At 47.4% G+C, this 20,972-nt stretch overlaps 1 protein-coding gene across 3 annotated transcripts in view; it reads left to right on the forward strand.

The window, feature by feature from the left end:
- The window catches only part of Drc3 (dynein regulatory complex subunit 3), a 39,596-nt gene that overhangs the window by 12,825 nt on the left and 5,799 nt on the right, over window positions 1-20,972 (forward strand). For all 3 annotated transcript variants that reach the window (XM_040748769.1, XM_040748767.1, XM_040748768.1), the window contains exons 6-12: window positions 6,682-6,828; window positions 10,514-10,633; window positions 11,199-11,311; window positions 13,107-13,281; window positions 16,082-16,213; window positions 18,551-18,621; window positions 19,021-19,144. In XM_040748769.1, the coding sequence (XP_040604703.1) occupies window positions 6,682-6,828; window positions 10,514-10,633; window positions 11,199-11,311; window positions 13,107-13,281; window positions 16,082-16,213; window positions 18,551-18,621; window positions 19,021-19,144 (882 nt within the window). The remainder of the gene's footprint in view (window positions 1-6,681; window positions 6,829-10,513; window positions 10,634-11,198; window positions 11,312-13,106; window positions 13,282-16,081; window positions 16,214-18,550; window positions 18,622-19,020; window positions 19,145-20,972) is intronic.

A 20,972-nucleotide genomic window follows, 5' to 3' on the forward strand; every position in this document is an offset into this window, starting at 1 on the left:
ATACCACAGGGCCTTGGACTGTGCCAGAACAAACATCTGTGGTGGTAGACACACAGTGTGCCTTTTCCCTAGAAAAACCAAACATTCAAATTATTCCACAAGGGATTTGAAAACATGGTAATACCATGCTTAATTTGACAAAAGCTTCTCTGGAAACCAGGATATATGGCCTCAGTTGTGGTCCTATTCCTGCCGAGTCTAATGCTCATGTGACAAACCCTTGTTGAACTGAAAGACCTACTAGATGTGGGGCATTTGTTCTAAGCTTAGGAAGACAAAGATGGCAACATTTGGTCTTTGGGGGAAAACCAGTCATACCTACGTCATCTAGACAGAAATGACAGGAAGTTAGTGTCTCAACAGTGAAGTAACCCCTGTGGATGGTAGGAGAGCAATCTAGGTACTAAATGTGTCTATATGACAGCAGACATTGTTGGGAGGTAGGCTGCCCCTACTACACATCACAGTGGGCTCCCAGTAGGCAGATACAGCTGAGACTCTGGTAACAACTGCTGAGTGCTATGTCAAAGGCGACCTCATTGCTTCTCCAGCTTAGCCATCATCGCAAGACTGTCTAATCCCTTTCAAGACTCCATTTCCACACATATCAGTCAGTTGGCCTGGCTTCAGTCCCAACCATGCACCAAAATGGCTCACATGAACAGAAAGAGTGGGCCAAGGCACCAAGTTATTGCCCACACTTAACGTGGTGCCTTGGCTCTTCATCAAAGCCAAACTGTAGAGGCAGCATAGTCTTCACTTTGCACGTCAGGCATGAAGATCTAAGCCAGAGGGTAGTGCAAGCTTTCTATGTCTGTTTTCTCACCTGCCAAATAGAGATGACAGTAACCCACCAGCCTAAGCTCTCGGTGAGGTGACAAACAGAAGTACTTGGTGTGGAAGAGGTTCTTTTTTCTCCCTCCCTCTCTCCCCCCCCCTTGTCTGTGTACCCCACTGTCAGCCTTAAAGTCATAGCCATCCAGCCTCAGCCACCCAAGGGCTGGATTATAGGTGTGCACTCAGCTTTGGGGCAGGTTAGCACACAGAGGCCTGTTGTGACTGATATCTTTGCCAAGAGAAGATCAGGGATGAGAGTCAACCTGATTCCAGTTCCTTAAAAGATATGAGAACCAGGGTGTGGTGGTGCATGCCCTAAATCCTAGCACTCTGGGTCAGAGGCAAGCAGATCTCTGTGCGTTGGAGAGACTAGTCTGGTCTACATAGTGTCCATGGCAACCAGGACTACATAGTGAGAGATTCTGTCAAAAGAAAAAAAAAAGATGAGAGCCTTCCATCTAGCCAAAGGAGGAAAAGACGAGTGAGCAGCAACTAGGGAGGTGCCTGGGAAAGCCTGCATGTGGCCAAGGGTGCCCAGGCAACCTGGGAGCAAAGATCTAATCACAGACAGCAGCCTCTAGAGAAGCGTCAGCATGGAGGCATGTCAAGGGCAGGGCTATTTACAAGAAGGAAACCCGCCACTGTCAGCGTAGATTTGAGAGGATCATGTGAACAGATAATTGAGCATAGTATAACCTAAAAGAGTAGTGCCCAAAAGGAAGAAAAGCTGGTCTCCAGCTAGCTAGAAACAAAGTTCAGGCAGGGACTTGGGTGCAGGTGGTTTGCCTGGGAGGTGACTTCTAGAAGCTAGAGTGGGCTGGTAGGAACAGGGAAAGTCAGAGTTGGGTGTTGCTGATATTGTTGTTATGGTGATGAGGACCTGATTCTACCGGGCTACAGGACTATCTAGAATGCCTTCTAAAAGGGAGCCCGCCTGAGGACTGGTCTTCAATTTTGTCCCCAAGCAGCTAGGGTCACTCCATGGAGATTAACTCCTTCCCAGCCTGTGGGTGGGCCTCTGACACAGAAGACAACAAGGTGGAGTGCTGTCAGGAAAAGTCTGTGCCAGCTGAAGTCAGAAGTAAGCTAAGGATCTGCCACAAACAGGGACACTTGGTGTGTGGTTAGCGGCATAGCAGAGGAGGGGCTTATCACTAGTACTCGGAGGCCCGGCCATCCTCCATTTTATTCTAGCTGGTTATCCTTATGGCTTCCTTGTTTGTATATGACAGGGCAGAGGGAGGGAGAAGTCTCTTCTCCACTGTCAGTGTCTCATCAGTCTGCTAGGCTATCGTGGGGTCTATACCTGCCCTCAGACCATGTCACATGTGAGCATAGCCAGCTGGGCAGCTTAAGCAAACAGCAGAGTAAATCAAGCATTGGTTTGTCATTAGTTTTTTTGTTTGTTTGTTTGGTTGGTTGGTTTTTGATTTTTCGAGACAGGGTTTCTCTGTATTGTTTTGTAGGCTGTCCTGGAACTCACTCTGTAGACCAGGTTGGCCTCGAACTCACAGAGATCCACCTGCCTCTGCCTCCTGAGTGCTGAGATTAAAGGTGTGCGCCACCAATGCCCAGCTTGTCTTTAGTATTGAGGTCTACCGGGTAGAGCCAAACCCCAGAGGTCGTATAGTCAATGGGTCAAAGCATTGAAGCTCACCAGAACCCTTCTCAAATTCAAGCCCCAGTTATCCAGTCCCCTCTCTGCTCTGTGAGATAGGGAGCCCTAGCACTGCCCAGCTGGGTGGCCAAGTAAGGCCTAGAAGGTGTGGCTAGCAGAGTTATATAGTGATGTATTATTTATGATTTATTAAAGCTTGACTGTGGATTCAGAAAAGTAAAGCCAGCCTCATGATATAGAGATCAGGCAGTGCTGGTACATACCTTTAATCCTAGGACTCAGGATTAAAAGGTAGATGAATCTCTGTTAGTCCAAGGCCACCCAGATCTACACAAGAGTGAATCAGTCTAAAAGAGAACCATAGCTCACATCTTTTTTTTGTTTGTTTTTACGAGACAGGGTTTCTCTGTATTGTTTCGGAGGCTATCGGTCCAGCCCGGCCTCAAACTCACAGAGATCCGCCTGCCTCTGCCTCCCAAGTGCTGGGATTAAAGGCGTGCACCACCACCGCCCAGCTCATAGCTCACATCTTTAATCCCAGTACTAGAGGGATATAAAACACAGGAACAAGTATTCTGTAGGAGGTATTCAGTCTCCAGTCACGCTGAGGAGAGGTTACAATCTGAGACTTGGTGAGAGTTCATGGAGACAGGATCAGTCCATTCAACCTGAGGTAAGATAAGAAGCTAGTGGCCATCTGCTTTGCTTCTCTGATCTTCAACTTGAAGTCTGAACCCTAATATCAGTCTCTGGATTATCTATCAATTTGTGTTACAGAGTCAGCCAGTGTTAGCTGCCATCTACCAGCTGTCTGACATTGAACTAGTGACTTAGAATTTCGTGTGTTCATTCAAACATCTATAAAATGTGATTACTCGTAGACAGCAGGTTTTGTTGTGAAGACTGAATCAGTTACAGTACTATATGCCCAATGCAGGACCTGGCACGTAGTAGGTACACAGAAAGTTATAGTCACTCAGGAGTTTTCAGGTTCTGGGTTAACCCAAAATAGCCCCTTTGTTTTCTTTCTTTTCATTCTGTCTTCTTTCTTTTTAAAAACCCATTTGTGTTTTAGCACTGCTAGGGATGTAATCCAGGGACTTGTGTACACAAAGTCCATCCTGTACCACTGACAGAACATTTCCAGCCCCAAACCTTGGTGTTGAATATTTAGCATCAGTTTCTTCCTTAGTACACTCTGCACCTGGGATCTCAGTGTGAATCATCATCTTTGGACATTGGAAACTTTAATGGATCTGAGGTCTTCCCCAGGCCTGGACAAAAGAAGATGGAGAGGTTACAGAGAATGCCCCACTCAACCAAAGACTTCAGTGTTCTGCCATGCTGCCCTGCAGCACCTGGGCAGGGTGAATGAAGCCTCATTGCTCTCTCCAGTGGGGTGCTGGGTACCAAGCTCTTTGTCAATACTCTAGATGCACTTATAGCCTATCTCCAAAGAAAGAAAAACAGGTTATCCATGGAAAACAATCTGCAAGATATCTGAGACATCTAGGCCAGGTGTCCCCAGCTCTAGAGACCTTAGGGACCTGGCATCCTCTAACCAAGCAACATTCCTCTTTGTGACTTGACCTGGAGAAGCCTGACTGACACATTTTAGGCACTGGCTTCTTTGGCTTGAGTTTTTCCTATTTATTAAGATATCTAACTAAACACTGTTTTGTAACTTATTTATTTGTTGGGCTTATTTCGGTACCTGCTGATTGCATTAAAAACACAAGTAATCCTAACTCAGAGCACAGAAGCGCCCCCCCCTTTACTTCCTTTTCCCCCCACCTGAGCTTCTTCTAACTAACCCTCCAGGCATGCTGTGTTCAAGAACACGTGTGACTGTCACATTTGTCCAGCTGTCCTCCAGGCACCTGCCTTCAACTGACCCCTCTCTTCTCCAGTCAGCACTTAATATGATTACTGCCATCGCAGATGGCCTCTGCTCCTCTGCTGGATGCTGGACCACTCATCATGTGGCCCTGGTTCTCTAGGGTATGGGTCAAGGTTGTTTCCAGCTATTGCCATTACATACAGGAAGTAGTGTGTGTCTGTGAGCAGGAAATAGTAGAACAGGGCTCTCTCCACATCTGTACTGGCCCATCTGCAAGGTAAACTCTGGAGTGGGGCTGCTAGATCAGAGGGCATCCTGCATCTTTGCCAGACTTCTCTAATGACCTGGAAACTGCTTACAGACCCCTCAGAGAAGGGGCTGCCTGCTCACTCTTACCTACTACCACGTGTTTCATCAGCAATTTTTTCTCTCTGTGGCTAAAAGATGTAAAGGAGACTCTTATTTGAAAAATCTTTTAGAAATTAAACCAGGTACTGCCTTCCTCCATAAACAAGACTCCAGTGGCTTCCTTAGTTCTTAGAACACATGGAAATTCCTGCTGAAAGCCTGTGTGCTCTTCCAGGAAGCAGCCTCTGATATTGTCTCCCCGTGTGTCTTATGTCCTCCCCTCCCCACTCTCTGCAACAACCTCAGATGAGTGCTGTTGGTGGCTGTGCCAAGCTCTCTGCTGCCTCAGGGCCTTTGGCTTCCTGGACCGTGCTCCCCCTGCTCTTCCATGGCTGGGTCTTAGTGAGGGTTTCTAATGCTGTGATAAAACACCATGACCAAAAGCAAGTTGGGGAGAAAAGGGTTTACTTGTGTATACTTCCACATCACAGTCTATCACCAAAGGAAGTCAGGGCGGGAACTCAAGGCAGGAGCCGATGCAGACCTTACCTGACTGGTCCACAGTGCAGCGTCTGTTTCAATGTCATGCAAGCACCAGCTATGTGGTTGATCTCACCATTTTACTAAAGCCAAAGCATCAAGTATAATGTTCTTCTTGCTGTTGTCCAGTGAATAAAAGGTGAGCCAGAGGATCTCCTGAGCAGATTGGGAGCATGGGGAGGAGAGGAGAGGGAGCCAGGAAAAGAGAGGGGGAGAAGAGGAAGGGAGAGGAGGACATGGGGGAGCAGGAAGGTTGAGTTGGGGGAAGAATAGAGGAGAGCAGGAAGAGAGATACCATAATAGAGGGAGTCATTTTAGGTTTGAGGGGAGATCTGGCACTAGTGAGATTTCCAGAGATCTACAAGGATGACACCAACTGGCAAACTAAGCAATAGTGAAGAAACTACCTTAAATGCCCCTCTCTGATAATGAGTTTGATACTACCTTATGTGCCATCCTAGAACCTCCATCCAGTGACAGATGGAAGCAAAGTCAGACACCCATAACTAAACACTGAGCTGAACTACAGGAACCCAGTGACAGAGAGGAAGGAGTGATGAGCAAAGGGGTCAAGACTGGACTGATGAAACCCAGAGAAACAGCTGACCTGAACAAAGGGGAGATCTTGGACCCCAGACTGATGGCTGAGAGGCCAGAATGGGACTGATCCAGACCCCCGGAAAGTGGGTGTCAGTGAGGAGGCCTGGGCAACTTAGGGAGCTTTGGGTAGTAGATCAGCATTTATTCCTGGCACACAAATGGACTTTGCATACCCATCCCACAATGAGGGATGCTCCCTCAGCCTGGACACTTGAGGGAGGGCCTAGGCCCTGCCCTGAATGAAATGACAGACTCTGGAGATCCCCATGAAGAGCCTCACCCTCCCTGGGGAATGGAGTGGGGATTGGACAGGGAGGAGGGGGACTGGGGGGACAGGGGAGGAGTGGAGGGAGAGGGAGGTGGAATTGACATGTAAAATAAGCTTGTTTCTAATTTAAATGTGTGTGTGTGTGTGTGTGTGTGTGTGTGTGTGTGTGCGCGCGCGCGCGCGGTGAGCCAGAATCCGGCTCCATTTAGTGTAGGAGATTTGGGACTTTCGTGTGGTTTTACTATCTAAGAGGTCACACTATTGTAAGTAGTCACTCACGCAGTGGTTGTCGTGCACCTTACTAACTGTGTCTCATAGTTTATTTCATTTGGCCTTCTGATGACACACCGTGTTGTTCTGCCCGTTTTATAGAGGAGGGAATCAAGGCTCACACACAGGACTGATCATTTGCCGAATGTCCCTCAGCTAGGATTGAGCTCTCCTTGTCTGGTTCTTCTGAAAGCTTGTGACTGGTCTCAGCACTAAAGTCTGACTCAGAAGCCACAGGCCCTCACCTGTCTGTGTAGAAGGTGCCCTGGCCAGGCCGAAGACTAAGAAAGGAAGGGAGTAGAGGGGTGGAGCTGTTGTTATTCCAGTTCTGTGGCAGACTTCTGCTTCCCCTTTTCGCAGATCCTCTACCTGCGTCGGTTCACAGACCTTCGAACACTCACCCTCTCTGGAAACCCCGTTGCTGAGGCAGAGGAGTACAAGATGTTCATCTATGCCTATCTTCCTGACCTGGTGTACCTGGACTTCCGGCGCATTGATGAACAGGCGGCAAGTGTCCCAGCTGTGTCCCCAGTCCTGCTCTACAGTCTTTAGGGCCCCAGGTTTTGAGAGACAATGAGGACATCTCCCCACCCATGGTTAAGAGAAGATGGATCCTGACTGAGTCCTCTCCCCACCTAAGCACAGCCATCCAGCTGTTGTCCCGGTGAAGACTTTAAGGAGAGTAAAGGAAGGGGACAGTAAATTGTCATGATCGTGAGCAGGGTAGAACTCACCCCAGGCTTGAGCCTGAGAGCAATCCACAGCGATCCCCTGAGTCTTGTCCCCTTCAGGCTGCTCTCACCCCTGTTGTTCTGGAAGTACACAGAAATTGACACACAAGGGAAATGATTCTCCCATAGTCTCCCGGTCAGTTAGGGTTAATCTAGGAGTTGGCTCCAGGGAATTGGTATTTCAGCTGCCTGCTGTGCTGGGCCAGTTAGTGTGTGTGTGTGTGTGTGTGTGTGTGTGTGTGTGTGTGTGTGTGTGTGTGTGATGTCCCCTCTCCCTTGCCATAAGTGAGTGCCTCTCTCCTGCTGCTCCCTCTGTGTGTATGGTTCATTGTATGAGGCCTTTAGTAGCAAGACTATGGAGTCTCTCTAAGTCAGGTGCCTGGAAACCCAAAGGCTGCTGACCTACTTGGTTTTTCCCATAGGAAGTTGTGTGCCTTTGTTGAGAAAGAGGAACCTATATTTGGCACATTGAGGGATTCAGGGAGTATACAAGAAAGGCTATCTGAACAGAGAGGAGGGCTAGACACCCTGATCCTCTAGGGCCTGGCTTCAAAGCCAAGTCTTGTGATGTTCACAGCAATAAGAGGAGTCAGAGAGCTGCTTCCCTACCCCCGCTGACAGTGGGCTTCCTTGTGACAATGTGAACTTGAGTATTTCTCTTGTTCTTTGGTTTTGTTTGTGTTTTTGAGATCACAGTCTGATGCAGTCCAGGCTTATCTTGAATTCACTATATAGCCCAAAAATAACATAACTTCTGATCCTTCTGCCTCAGTTTCCCAAGTGCTGAAATTACAGGTATTTGCAATGCCTGGCTCTGAGATTTTTAATTTGGAGACTTTAAAAATTTTTATTTTATGTTCATTGGTGCTTTGTCTGCATGTATGTCTGTGTGAGGGCGTCAGAAGCCCTGGTGTTGGTGTAAGTTGCCATGTGGGTGTTGGGAATTGAACACCAATCATCTGGAGCTAGTGCTCTTAACCACTGAGCCAACTCTCCAGCCCCAAGTGTGTGTGTGTGTGTGTGTGTGTGTGTGTGTGTGTGTGTGTGTGTGTGTGTGTGTTTTGATGCAGGGTTTCTATGTGTAGCTTTGGTTGTCCTGGAACTTGTTCTGTGTACCAGGCTGGCCTCAAACTCACAGAGATCCTCTGCCTCCTGAGTGCTGGGATTACAGGTGTGTACCACCACACCTGACCAGTTCTGAGATTCTTAAATTCAGTGGATAAGCTGGCACACTCCTCTAACCCTAGCACATGAGCAACTGAAGCAGGAGGATCAGTAGTTTGAGACAACCTGGGCTAGATTCAGGTCACCCACAGCAATTCTAACTTTGTCTCAAAAAACTAAAAACCAAGCAAGCAAGCTCTTAAACGTCGGTCTCATCTCCAGAGCAGGGTTCATACGCTGTTTTCTTCTTGTAGACCCTTCTTGCCTGAGAAAACTTACATGACTATAGGTAAATAGATATTCAAATTAAGCAGTTATTGATAATAAATCATAAAGAAGTTTATTTTAAAACAGTTCTTTGGTACACATAGAAGTTTACCATTTATTAAAGGTGATAGCTTGGTTAGCAAAGTGCTTGCCACACGTTTGATCTCCAGAAATTACATAAAAAAGCCAAGTGTGAGGAACTGCTACTCTTGCAGGGGGATTGGATTCAGTTCCCAGCACCCACATGGCAACTCATAGCCATCTATAACTGGATTCCCTCCAGTTCCAGGGCATCAAACATCACATATGGTGCATGTGTGTGCATATAGGCCAAACATTCACACATACAATAGATGAAATCTTTAAAAAAGTGAAGTTCAGGTATTGTGGCACACAGCTTAATCCCAGCACTTAGGAGGCAGAGGCAGGCAGATTTCTGTGAGTCTGAGGCCAGCCTGGTCTGTCTAGTGAGTACCAAGTCAGCCATAGCTATGTGGAGAGATGTTGTCTTAAACAAACATTAAATCAAGACTAGATATAAAATGCAAGATGAAGAGGCTTAATTGACTTTAAGAGTTGATCAATATTTGGATTTTCTAGTTCTCAATGATAAGAACTGCTTTGCATGAATACATAGAATAAAATGGCAGAATTATGTTTAGGGCCATTTCAGAAACTGTAGAGGGGTCAGCAAATGGTTCATTGGGCTAAAGGTGCTTGCTATATAAGTCTGGAAACTTGAGTTCAAGCCCCAGAATCTATATAACACTGTCCTCTGACCTATATTTGCCCCTTGGACATGCTCCCACACACACATATGCATCATATATACACAATAATAATAATATAATCTTAAAGAAAAATTATGGGAATTCTGTCCTAATCCCAAGACAAAATTCATTTAATGAAACTTGTCAGCAGCTCAAACAGCATGTTTTAAAACCAAACATCCTAACATAATGCAATCAAAAGGTATAATAATGATGGTTACATGCCAAAGAATGGTGGTAGGAAAGTTAAAATCGTTATTTTCTGCAGTTAAACAATTTTTTATAACAACAGGAAACTTTGTACAGTAAACAACACTGTCTCAAATCGGGGTTCCAGGTGGGGGGTCCAGGAAGCCTGGTAGATGACATTCATGTGCACATAGGGTGTGCATGTTTTCTACTCAGAACCAAGACTATAGTGACATCATCTAATGCAGCATGGTCAAACAAGGCCAGAAACATCTGGGGTTCACCATACACTTGATTTTAAATTAAATTCTGGTCATTATATGTTCAGAAAACTTTTATTGTTGTCAATCTGTGGTGTGTGTGTGTGTGTGAGATAGAGAGAGAGAGAGAGACAGAGACAGAGACAGAGACAGAGACAGAGATCCACATCCAGTTTTCCATTCAGTACAGATAGCAACCCTCAGCTTAAGAAGCCAATTCAGGTGTTAACTTGAAATGCATCATAGACCCAAAAACTTTTGGAATTATGCCCTTTAAAAAGCACAGGACAGGGGCTGAGGTGTAGCTCTGAAGTCTAGCACTCACCCAGCACTGAATAAAGATTACAGGTCAGCCCTGCATCTGCAGTGCCAAGGCCTGTGCTCAAGCCTGGTCTCCCGGATACTCAGAAGTTCCCATCAAGGGCAGATGCACATGTGGCCTGCATGTCCTTCCATGATGCAAAATGAATAATGACTAAAAGTTCGTAAAAGCAGAACTCTGTCAAGCAGGCAGTGGATCTCCCCTCCAACCATGATGCTAATCTCACACTGGTACCATAGAACTAAGGAAGGGGCCAGGGGCCTGTCGGGTTGCTTCAGGGCAGGTTCTTGGAGGCCTTCAGTTCTGTGATTTCCCCAGATATAGGTGGCCTGGAAAGATTTAGGCGTTCTAATCTCCAAGGCCTCGTGCCTTTCCCAGTCTTTACAAAAGATAGCCTCCAACACACTAGCCATGCTCACAAGGCCCGAGGATGTGTGACTGGGGGGACTGGATAGCCTTTGGTAACTGCCGTTTCTGTTCCTGCATCAGAAGGAGATGGCGAAGATGAAGCATCAGTATAGCATTGATGAGCTGAAGCACCGGGAGGCACAGATGCAGGCCCGACTGGAGGACCAGAAGTTGCAGCAGGAGAAACTGGCACAGCACAAGGTACACACAGACAGCTGGCCTAGCCACAGAAGTACCGTGAGAGAACTGGTCACATTAAAGACCCACAGGGATTCCCCAGACTCCCAAAACTTGTAAGGCATACTGCAGCCACAGGACCTGACACCTCCTCCCTAATCACCCACCATCTCTGGAGGCAGCTCAGCCCAGTCTCTACCCCCTACCCCTAAGCCCAAAGAGATTGTCCTAAAAACACTTGGTTCCAGGGACTCCTTTACTGAAGATCCTTGAGCTGTTTCCCATCCCATGAAGTTACAATTTAGTCTTGAGCTCTGTGTCTCTGAATGTGTGACTATGCCCTGCTGGCTTTCCTAGGACCAGCCCCAACCCCCGATGAACCTAGACAGAGTGGTAGACCACTACTTGGAAACAGCCTGCCACTATATCTTCTACACCTCTGCACAGACCCTCCCTGTGCCGGGAACACTACACACACACTTGCCTTCCTGGGAGGGAGGGCTGCAACTCTGGTGTGATGTCCCTTTGCTGCCTCAACCCTCCCAGGAACCTGGCTCTGGGTCACATATCTGGGCATTTGAATCCACAGCTGGCGTTCGTTGAGCACTTGGATGGCCCCTTCCTGTTTAACAGCATGTATTCTGAGGATGTGGAGGGCAACAAGCTATCCTACCTACCTGGTGTTGGTGAGCTTCTTGAGACATATCCTTTCCGAGTCACTGCTGCCTCTTTGGTAAGGGCCTGGCCCAAGTACCACCAGCTTGCCTTAGGCAAGTTCATTTTACTCTATACCTCAGTTTCCCCATCATTCACGTATTTAAATATCTGCTGACTATATGTATGCAGACCAGTTGAACTTTGTGGGGCAGTGCTGTCTAGATTTCCGCAAGCACATTGGGTGACAGCTGCTGGCTGGGTCTGCCATACCTGGCAAGCTGAGTTTTCTGAGGTAGAAGTAGGGAATGTGTTCCTACATCAAGGATCTCCGCTGGCTACATTACTGCTCTTTCTTGATCCACATCCCCGTAAGCACCCCACCAGGTGGCTGCCATTAGTAACCCCAGAGGTTAAGTAGCTTGTACAGGATCACTCATCTGTGGAACCTAAGAGCTTGCATTTGTCACCTAGGTATTTAAAGTCCAAGATATAATCAGCACTCACTACACATAGTGGCAGTGATCATGAGAGCTTCAGTGGTAAGCAGGAGATGGAGGGGACCTCCAGGACATGAAGCATTCAGGAATTGAGGGCTCTGGGGTGAGATAGCCAGTCCCAGATAGTTCTGTGGGGCCACCAACACTGCTGTCAATCTCCAGAAAAACTACAGAGATGAATCTCTAATAAAGGAGGTATTATTTGGGAATAAGATATGAAACTAGAATTGCAATTTGGGAAAGGTCAGGATTCCCTGGGAATGAAAAGTGACTGTGTGCCGGGCGGTGGTGGCGCATGCCTTTAATCCCAGCACTCAGGAGGCAGAGGCAGGCGGATCTCTGTGAGTTCGAGGCCGGGCTGGACCGATAGCCTCCAAAACAAAACAGAGAAACCCTGTCTCGTAAAAACCAAAAAAAAAAAAAAAAAAAAAAGTGACTGCGCTGCATGATGTTAGGGTGCCATAGTAGTCATGGGGTACAGCCAGTCCTTTTCCTGGGTTGGGCATGTGAGAGTATGAAGCTGGCTGACCCTGTTGATGGCTCCTATGTGAAAACCTCCATACATGGCCCTCCCAGCCTTGGTGAGCTCCTAAGGGCAGAGCCTAGACATTAGTGGCTGCATTGAACCTGACAACTTTCTCAGTGTCTATCTACCCAGAACCTCAACATTATGATGCTTGTGTGTGTGTGTGTCTGTGTGTGTGTGTGTGTGTCAAGGTTTCACTATTGTAGCCCTAACTGGCTTAGAACTCACTCACAGAAATCCTCTGCCTCTGCCCCCACCCAATTCTGGAACTGAAGGTGTGTGCCACCGTGCTCAGCCTCCAAAGAATTCTTGTGGTGGCTTCCTCCATGCTGTTAGCTGAGGTAAGGATACTAAGGCCTAGAGAGATGACTTGCTAACTTGGGTCCCAGAAGCAGCTTTGGAGCCATGACTTGAACCTAGTCCATCTGGTTCCTCTCTTGGCTCAGATGAGCCACTGGGCAGGCCCTTCCCAGAAGATAAAAGAAAAAAATCTTAATTTAACCAGAGACTTTTTTTAGGGACTCCACCTCCTTCTCCTAGCCAGGCTGCTTCTAGCTCTCACCCACACCCCCAGTTCTCTGGAAGTCTCTTCTAAGGCCTTTAGCCATGTTCCTGATTCGTTAGGCACAGGTAGAGATGCCATAACCAAATTACAAGCCCCAGCTCCCTGGCTTCTCTGTTTCTCCTTCTGTCCAAAAGGGTCGCCTGTAGCCTCCAAAGTGCTCAGCTTAGCATGTCCTGCAAGGAATTGTCAACAATTTTGTCACAGTTCTAATGGCCTGCTCTTGAGCCCCAAGCTTCCTTAACAGCCACTTACCTACAAGGACAAATTTGTCGTCATCTGCCTGAACATTTTTGAATATGGCTTGAAGCAGCAGGAGAAGCGAAAGGCAGAGTTAGACACTTTCAATGAGTGCATGCAGGAGGCCATCCAGGAGAACCAGGAGAAGGGCAAGCTCAAGGTTGCCAAGTTTGAGGAAAAACATCTGCTGGTAAGTCCCCTTCTCCTGTGCCAGGCTGCTAGGACTCCCCTCACTGTGGAGGGGCTGCAGTGTCCATGTCCTCTGGTGATTCTGAAGCCCCAAGTCTCTGTCCACGTACCAGGGGTCACAGTTTCACCACATGGCCCCACACAAAACTCCACTGAGCCAACACAGGGGCTCTCCCTCATGTCAGATACCCCTAGGATTCAAGCCCCCCACCCCTATCATCATTCGTGTGAGCTGTGGTATTATCTGTACCACCAGGTAGTAATACCCATACTTTCTTCTGTTTGTCCATTCATCCATTCACTCATTCACTCATTCACTCATTCATTCAGCAGGCATTTATTTTCCAAGCCTCACTCTGCCTGGCCCTGGCATTCTCCCTGTCCTTGGCAGTTCCCACCTTGTAAGGTCCTGGGCCCTGAGCTCTGGGACAAACCCTTTCTTATCTGAGTGACAGAGTGGTCAGGGTTGTCCTAGGTCTACGGAAAGACTCACCTCCAGAGAAAATCCAGGGAACTTGGGAGGTTCCTGGGGCCCCTCTGCTGCAGATCAAGTCGTGGAGCCTTGGGGTTTAGTGGAACTCTGCACCCACTGAGTCCAATCTCAGCCTTCCTGCTCCTCACAAGTCTCTCATGTTAGCCTGCCCTTGGTTTTGCACAGCCATCCTGTACTTTTCTCTTTCTCTCCCTTATATGTTTTAAGCTATTACTTTATGATGACTCTTTATAGGTTGAGCTAGTAGCCCTGTGTCCATGAAGTAACTTGAGAGTACTTTTCCCAATTTGCTATTTATCTTGACATTTTTCTATGGTGCTTTTGTCATGTGGAGTGTTTGTTTGTATAGTCAGGCAGTCTACTGAGCATATTATACCTCCATATAATGAGATAGAGAGATAGAGAGATAGAGAGATAGAGAGATAGAGAGATAGAGAGATAGATAGATAGATAGATAGATAGATAGATAGATAGATAGATAGATAGTTTGGTGGGTTTTTTTGTTTGTTTGTTTTTCCAGATGGGTTCTCTGTGTAGCTTTTGCCTGTCCTGGAACTCTGCAGACCAGGCTAGCCTCGAAATCACAGAGCTCGACCCACCTCTGCCTCCCAAGTGCTAGGATTTAAGGCTTGCACTACCACTGGCATAAATTTGTAATAGAATAAAATTTACCAGTCTTCCTCCTGGTTGTTCTTGGAAAGCATTTCTCCACTCTGAGAGTCTCCACTGAAGGTCTTTCTTGTTGGACTGAGGATGTAGTTCAGTTAGTATGATGCTGGTGTAGCATGAAACCCTGGGTTCAGTCCCGTATAAATTCAAGTGTGGGGACACACTCCTAGAAGGTAGAAGCAAGGGAATTAGCTTCAGCTACCTAGCAAGTTTTGAGACCAGCCAAAGCTATGTGAGACAATGTCTCAAAGAAGAAAGTGTCTTCTGATTTTCTTCTTGCTTTTTTACATTTGTTTTTGCATTGGAACCTTCACTCATCTTCAAGTAAGGGTTGTGGTTAGCATGAGCTGGGTCCTTTCCAGGCAGGCAAACATGTCCTTTGTCCCACTAACCAGTCACAAAACAAGGTTGCATTGCTCTGGTGCTGGTCACGTTACTGGGACCTTTCTGATGAACCGGTTGCTCATCAGCCCATGAGACTGTCTCATTCAAAATGTTCAGCCTATTTTCCATGGACTTCCACTTGCTCCCTGGGACTCTAACGGGGTCTGTCTGGTTTGCTCAAAGAGTGGAACTGTTTTTGCTATGGAGTGGATATATCTTCAGCCCATAAGGTAGTAAGATTGAAAAGTGGTACTGATAAGAAGTGATTGGGGGCCGGGCCTGGGATTAAAGGTGGGCGCTGCTGTGCCTTACTGTTTTGTTTCTTTTTTTTTTTTTTTTTTTGGTTTTTACGAGACAGGGTTTCTCTGTATTGTTTTGGAGGCTATCGGTCCAGCCTGGCCTCGAACTCACAGAGATCCACCTGCCTCTGCCTCCCGAGTGCTGGGATTAAAGGCATGCACCACCACCGCCCGGCTTCTGTTTTGTTTCTTTCTAAGCTTTTTGTTTGTTTTCATTTGTTTGGTTTCTGGGTTTTGGTTTTGGATTTTTGACACAGGGCCTCACTCCAGCTCCAAACTGTGGATCTTAGACTAGCCTTCAATTCCAGTCCCCCCACATCTGCTATCTCTGCTCCTGAGTGCTGGGATTGTACACAGGATGAACCTAGGATGAGTCCATTCCTCTTATTATTTATTTCTGGTTTTGTATATGGATGTTTTGCCTGCATGTATGTCTGTGCATTATTTACATCCCTGATGCCTATGGAGGCCAGAAGAGAGCATCAGAGCCTCAGGAACAGGAGTTACAGATAGTTGTGAGCTGCCATGTGGGTGCTGGGTGATTGAACCCAGGTCCTTTGGAAGACCAACCAGGGTTCTTAACTGCTGAGTTATGTCTCCATTCCCATGAGTTAGTTTTAAAAGCTTGATTTGCACAGATTTTCTTCAGTCATGGCTCCCATCTCTGATGATAAGAATGTCTTCCCCTCCTCCTGGCACAGGCAAGGAACCTTGCCCATGGGAATTTCATCTTCTGTTTTTCAAGGAGATAAATGTTCTTTTGCACCTGCCATTTTCAAGTGCCTATATATACAATATGCCAGAGCAGCCGGAAGCTTCCCCAAAGGTCACAGCTAGCAAATTGCAAGCTAATGCTTGAATTTGGGCACTTCAATGCAAGACTCCCAAGTTTTTACCTATGTTACTAAGTAACATATTTAACTACTGAGTCCTGAAACACAGCTTTTTGTTTGTAGAATTTAAACGCCATCCGAGAAGAGACTGAACTGCCCAACATTGAGAAGAAGTTAACAGAATGCAGTGATGACATCAATGACCTGTTCAACATGCTCATGACGCTGGAGATGCAGCTGGTGGAGCAGCTGGAGGTAGAGTCAGACTGGCAAATGTGCAGGGGCCTCAGCACGCATCTGCAGAAGCTTGCAATCATGCCCTCTACAGCCTCTTCCCCTGTGAGTCCAGCGTAACCCAGTGGACACGTAGGAGAAGAATGGACAGTGGAGACAGGTGGGCTCTAGGGCTCATTGGCCAAATGGCCTAGCAATTTAGTTCCAAGCCAGTGAGAGGAGAAACAGACAAATGGTGCGTGAGGTTGCCCTTTGCCTCCATCCAACGTGCACACAGCCCCCCAACACACATGTGTATGCCATCACATATGAATATGAGCATGTATGCACATACACACACACACACAATCACATCTTTCCAGAACTATTAAAATACATTAAAGGCAGGGGATGAAAGTGTAACTCAGTGTTTGTTTGTTTGCTTGGCACAGACAAGGCCCTGGGTTCCATCCTTAGCAATGCAAAGAAAGGAAGGAAGGAAGGAAGGAGAGCATACACTGCTATCTTTGCTTCCTGGGAAAGGATTCTTCTGGAAAATGAGAGGTGAACTTATCCCTCTGAAAATCTCCTCTCCCCCATCCTAGAAGATCCCAGAGTCTCAAACAGAGTGCATATTTCTTATTAGACCCAAGGGGAAGTTGGGAGGCTTGTGAGAGAAGGTGGACCTCCACTCGGGAACCAAACAAAGGCTCGTCAGTGATGCAGCCTGTGTTTGCTGTCTCTGGGTAGGCCACGTGAGGAGCCTGTCACTTGGCACTGACGATGGGAAATGAAAAGCACGGCTGTCTCAAATGCATTTGTAGCCCGGGTGACTTGTGTGTTTACAGGCAGCCAGGCTGGGAGTTGGAAGTGGTGTGATGAATTGGACCTCATCAGATGCTGCCATGGCTGGGCCAAGAGACAGTGCCTAATCAATTCCTCACACGTCAAGTTGCACTTCCTACGCAGGACAGATTCGCTGTCAGCACAGCACAGCAGCCGCTCATTTCCCACCGGGAATTGCTCTGCTCAAGTACTGCAGAGGCAGCGCATGCGAGGAGGGCTGCTGCTGGCTCCCAGGCCTGTCAAGCAGGGAGATTGTTTTCAGTATCCAAACATTCCCAGATCCATGCTCTCGTTCTGACCCATGTCACCGCCACCTAAGGCCGGAAGACACTTGTTTGTGGTTTTCTAATGACCTTAATTTTATTCACCAAAATGATGCTCACACACAGTGAGAATGGGCTCGTTTTCACAGACTGCAGATAGGCCTTGGGCTCCTGTGGATGCCCGGTGTTCATCCATCCATGGGCTCAACTTGTAGTGCTGGAGGTCAGTGGAAAGTCATGGAAAGAGTCTTCCAGGGGAATAAGCTTCACAATCACATTCTTCTACCGCTTTCTCAACAACATTGAGATCTGTTTAGGCCTCAAGTGCTCTGCTAAGTACTGGGAACAGCAGCTAGCTGATGAAGTCTAGGGTAACAGCCAGCACTTACCCAAGGTGCTGGCTTTCATAGATACTTGGTAAATCATTTGGGTGATGTAGCTAATTTACCCCACTAACCACCATGACACTACACAGAAAACCTCTCTCACAGAGAGATTAAATGGTGTCCCTGGAGTTGAGCTGGCTCTTGAGATCTCCCTCTACTGCTTTTGTGAAGATGATGGACACATCCTGCTAAGAGGCCTAAAAGAAGGAGTCCATTGGGGGGGGTGGGACTGGGACCAGGATATGGGCTCCTAGCAGGGGCAGCTACCTAGGTAAAAGGCTCAGTGACAGGGCTGCAGGATGCTCTTGCTTAGTGGGTAAGAGCTCTAACCACTAAGCCTGACGATCTGAGTTTGATCCCTGGGATCCACATGGTGGAAGAACTGATTCCTCCAAATTGTCCTCTGATCTCCACGTGTACACACACACACACACAAATGTAATATAAAAAATTTAAATCCCAGTAGCAGTAGCTGGTAAGATGGCTCACTGGTCAAAAGCACTTATAGCTCTTGCAGAGGACCTGGATTTGGATCACAGACCCCCACATGGCAGGTCTCAACTGTAACTCCAGTTCTAGGGAATCTGATGCTGCCTCCTGACTTCTGCAGGCACCAGGCATGCACACAGTACACATACATACATGTAGGCAAAATACTCATATACATATAATAAGTAACTCTTTAAAAAAACATTGACAACATAAACATTCAGGGAGTAGTGAGTTGACACTGGAGAGCAGCAGAGCTCTGGAAAGGGAGGGTCAATCTTTATCCATCTGCCCTACAAAGTCAAGGGGGTGGTCTTTCCCTCTAAGGGTCTGTGATTTGAGGTGGTGCCAAGGATGTCGATACACATATTGACTATCTTCTCTATCATTTCCAGGAGGCTATAAACATATTTGAAAGAAACATCACTGACTTGGTGGGACTATTTATTGAAAATGTCCAAAGTCTATATCCTTTCTGTGATGAGACCTACCTCACCCCATGGGAAGGCACCTGAGCTTTGATGCATGTTGGTGACAGCTTGATGGCCATGATGCCTCTTAGCATCTCAAGGCAGATCTTGAACCCTTACAGCAGGGGTAACATCAGATATTCTGTACATTAGATATCCTGAATGTCAGATATTTATGACTCTTAACAGTTATGTAGTAACAACAAAATATTATGGTTGGGGTCACCCCAACATGAGGAACTGTAGTAAAGGGTTGCAGCCTTGGGAAGGTTGAGAAGCACTGTCTTAGAAACTAGTCTGTCTAGTGGAGACTGCATGGCCTTGTTTAGCAGAGGCCCAATCACAGGTGAGAGACACCTGGCCTGTTCTGCCCCAGCTTTAACTCACAACTGCAGGATGGCTCAGTGCCGAGACTTGGAGAACCATCACCACGAGAAGCTCCTGGAGATCGCCATCAACACCCTGGAGAAGATTCTCAAGGGCGAGATGGATGAGGACTTGCCTGATGACGTGCGGGCAGTGAGTATGGGCAGAAGGACCGGGCGCCGTGGACATTGTTGGGGCCAGAGAGTAGATAGGTGAAGTACAGCCAACTCACAGCTTTGCCTAAGCACGACCAGCTCCTGGAGCCTCCTGAAGGAGACAGTAGCCTGCTGTGCAGGAATACCAACTGATGAAACAGGCTAACAAGATGCCTACAGTTGAGGATGGTCAGGTGGTTACAGTTGGGATAACCAGGTGGTTACAAGCTGTTTTCTGTGGGGTCTTCTGACACTTTTTAAGGAAGCCGTTGTACACAGAGGTAAAGACCAGAGATCTCCCTCAGGTGTCAGAACCATACCGTGTCTATAGCAAGAGTTGCAACATTGGTATACCTGAAAGCTTCATGTCTGGCCCAGTACCACACCACCCCCGTTTCCACCAGGGTAGATAGTGATGAATACTGGGGATCCATCATCGGTCTATACTAAGGAGGCATCTTTGAGTCCACCCTGAGCTCCAGCAGCAGCATATGAATGCCTTTAGGAAAGGGATCCAGGCAACAATGAATGGGCACAGGTCCCAATACTTCCCCCTCAGGGGCCAGCTTTTGTTCATACACTACTGAGTTCCTCAGCTGCTCTCCAGCACTATGCTATCACCAGGCCATGTTCCAGTTGGCTCCTTGCCGCCCTCTTATAGACTGTTCTCCATATACAGACAGGTGGATCCTCTGGAAACCCAGACCACACAATCCTCGCCCCTCCCAGCTTGCCATGATCTTAGAGAGAGTTGTAGGCCTGCCTCCCTTGGCAGCCCCACCCCAGGTTCTGATGCTCAGTAACCAGCCTCTGGGTACTCCCTTCTGTCGGGCTTGCACCTTTCAACTGACATCTGTCTTAGTTAGGGTTTCTGTTGCTGTGATGAGGCCACACGACCAAGGCAACTTAGGGAGGAAAGGGTTTATGTCATCATATAGCCCTCAGGTTATAACCTAGTACTGAGGGAAGTCAAGGCAGAGACTCAAGCAGGGCAGGGACCTGTTGCTGAAGCTGTTGCAGAGACCATGGAGCTGCTTACTCCTCATACTTTCCTAGAGAACCCAGGACTACCTCCCCAGGGATGGCACCACCCACAATGGACTGTGCCCTCCCCCACTGATCACTAATTAAGAAAATGCCTTATAGCACTATCTTATGGAGGCGTTTTTTTCAATTGAGGTTCTGTCCTCTCTAATGACTCTAGTTTATATCAAGTTGACATAAAACCAGCCAGGACACATTCTGTCTTGCAGACATGCTCACTCCTCAATCTCTATGTGCTTTTCTTGTCCTTGACATTTAGTTCTCGGTTCAAGTGCTAGCTAGCTCTCTGGAGGGGCCTTTCCTTAGCACCCCTTAAACTACTGTCCCCTTTTCACTCCCCATCAGCCAGGTCACAGTTTTAAACTCTGGTTCATGTTGATTTGTTTCCACAATTATTCATATTTTACAAAAGTCCATGAGGGAGGACAGAAATGATCTTCTCATTGCAATGGACCACTTGTGCCAGCAGGAGCATCTAGCATGGCAGCTGGGAGTGATCTTGGAGCTGAGTGGATGAAAAGGTATATTCACTAAATCTTTACTGTATCAGGAGCTGGGCTGAGCTGTGCAGATAGAAGGCCAGCAGCCTTGACCCCATAGCCTCTGTTCTGAGGCTGGGACAGACACCCAACACAGCAGCACTCGGCAGGGCCACCGTCACACCAACCCTATCCACAAGCCACTTACAGAGCTCATTGTTGACCAGACAAGAAAACACTACCCTGCCCTACCCAGAAGCAAGTCTCCTCTGAGACGTTCTGAAAGTCTCTGACAGTACTCAT

Source organism: Mesocricetus auratus, unplaced genomic scaffold, assembly GCF_017639785.1.
Source record: "Mesocricetus auratus isolate SY011 unplaced genomic scaffold, BCM_Maur_2.0 Super-Scaffold_100007, whole genome shotgun sequence".
Lineage (NCBI taxonomy): Eukaryota > Metazoa > Chordata > Mammalia > Rodentia > Cricetidae > Mesocricetus > Mesocricetus auratus.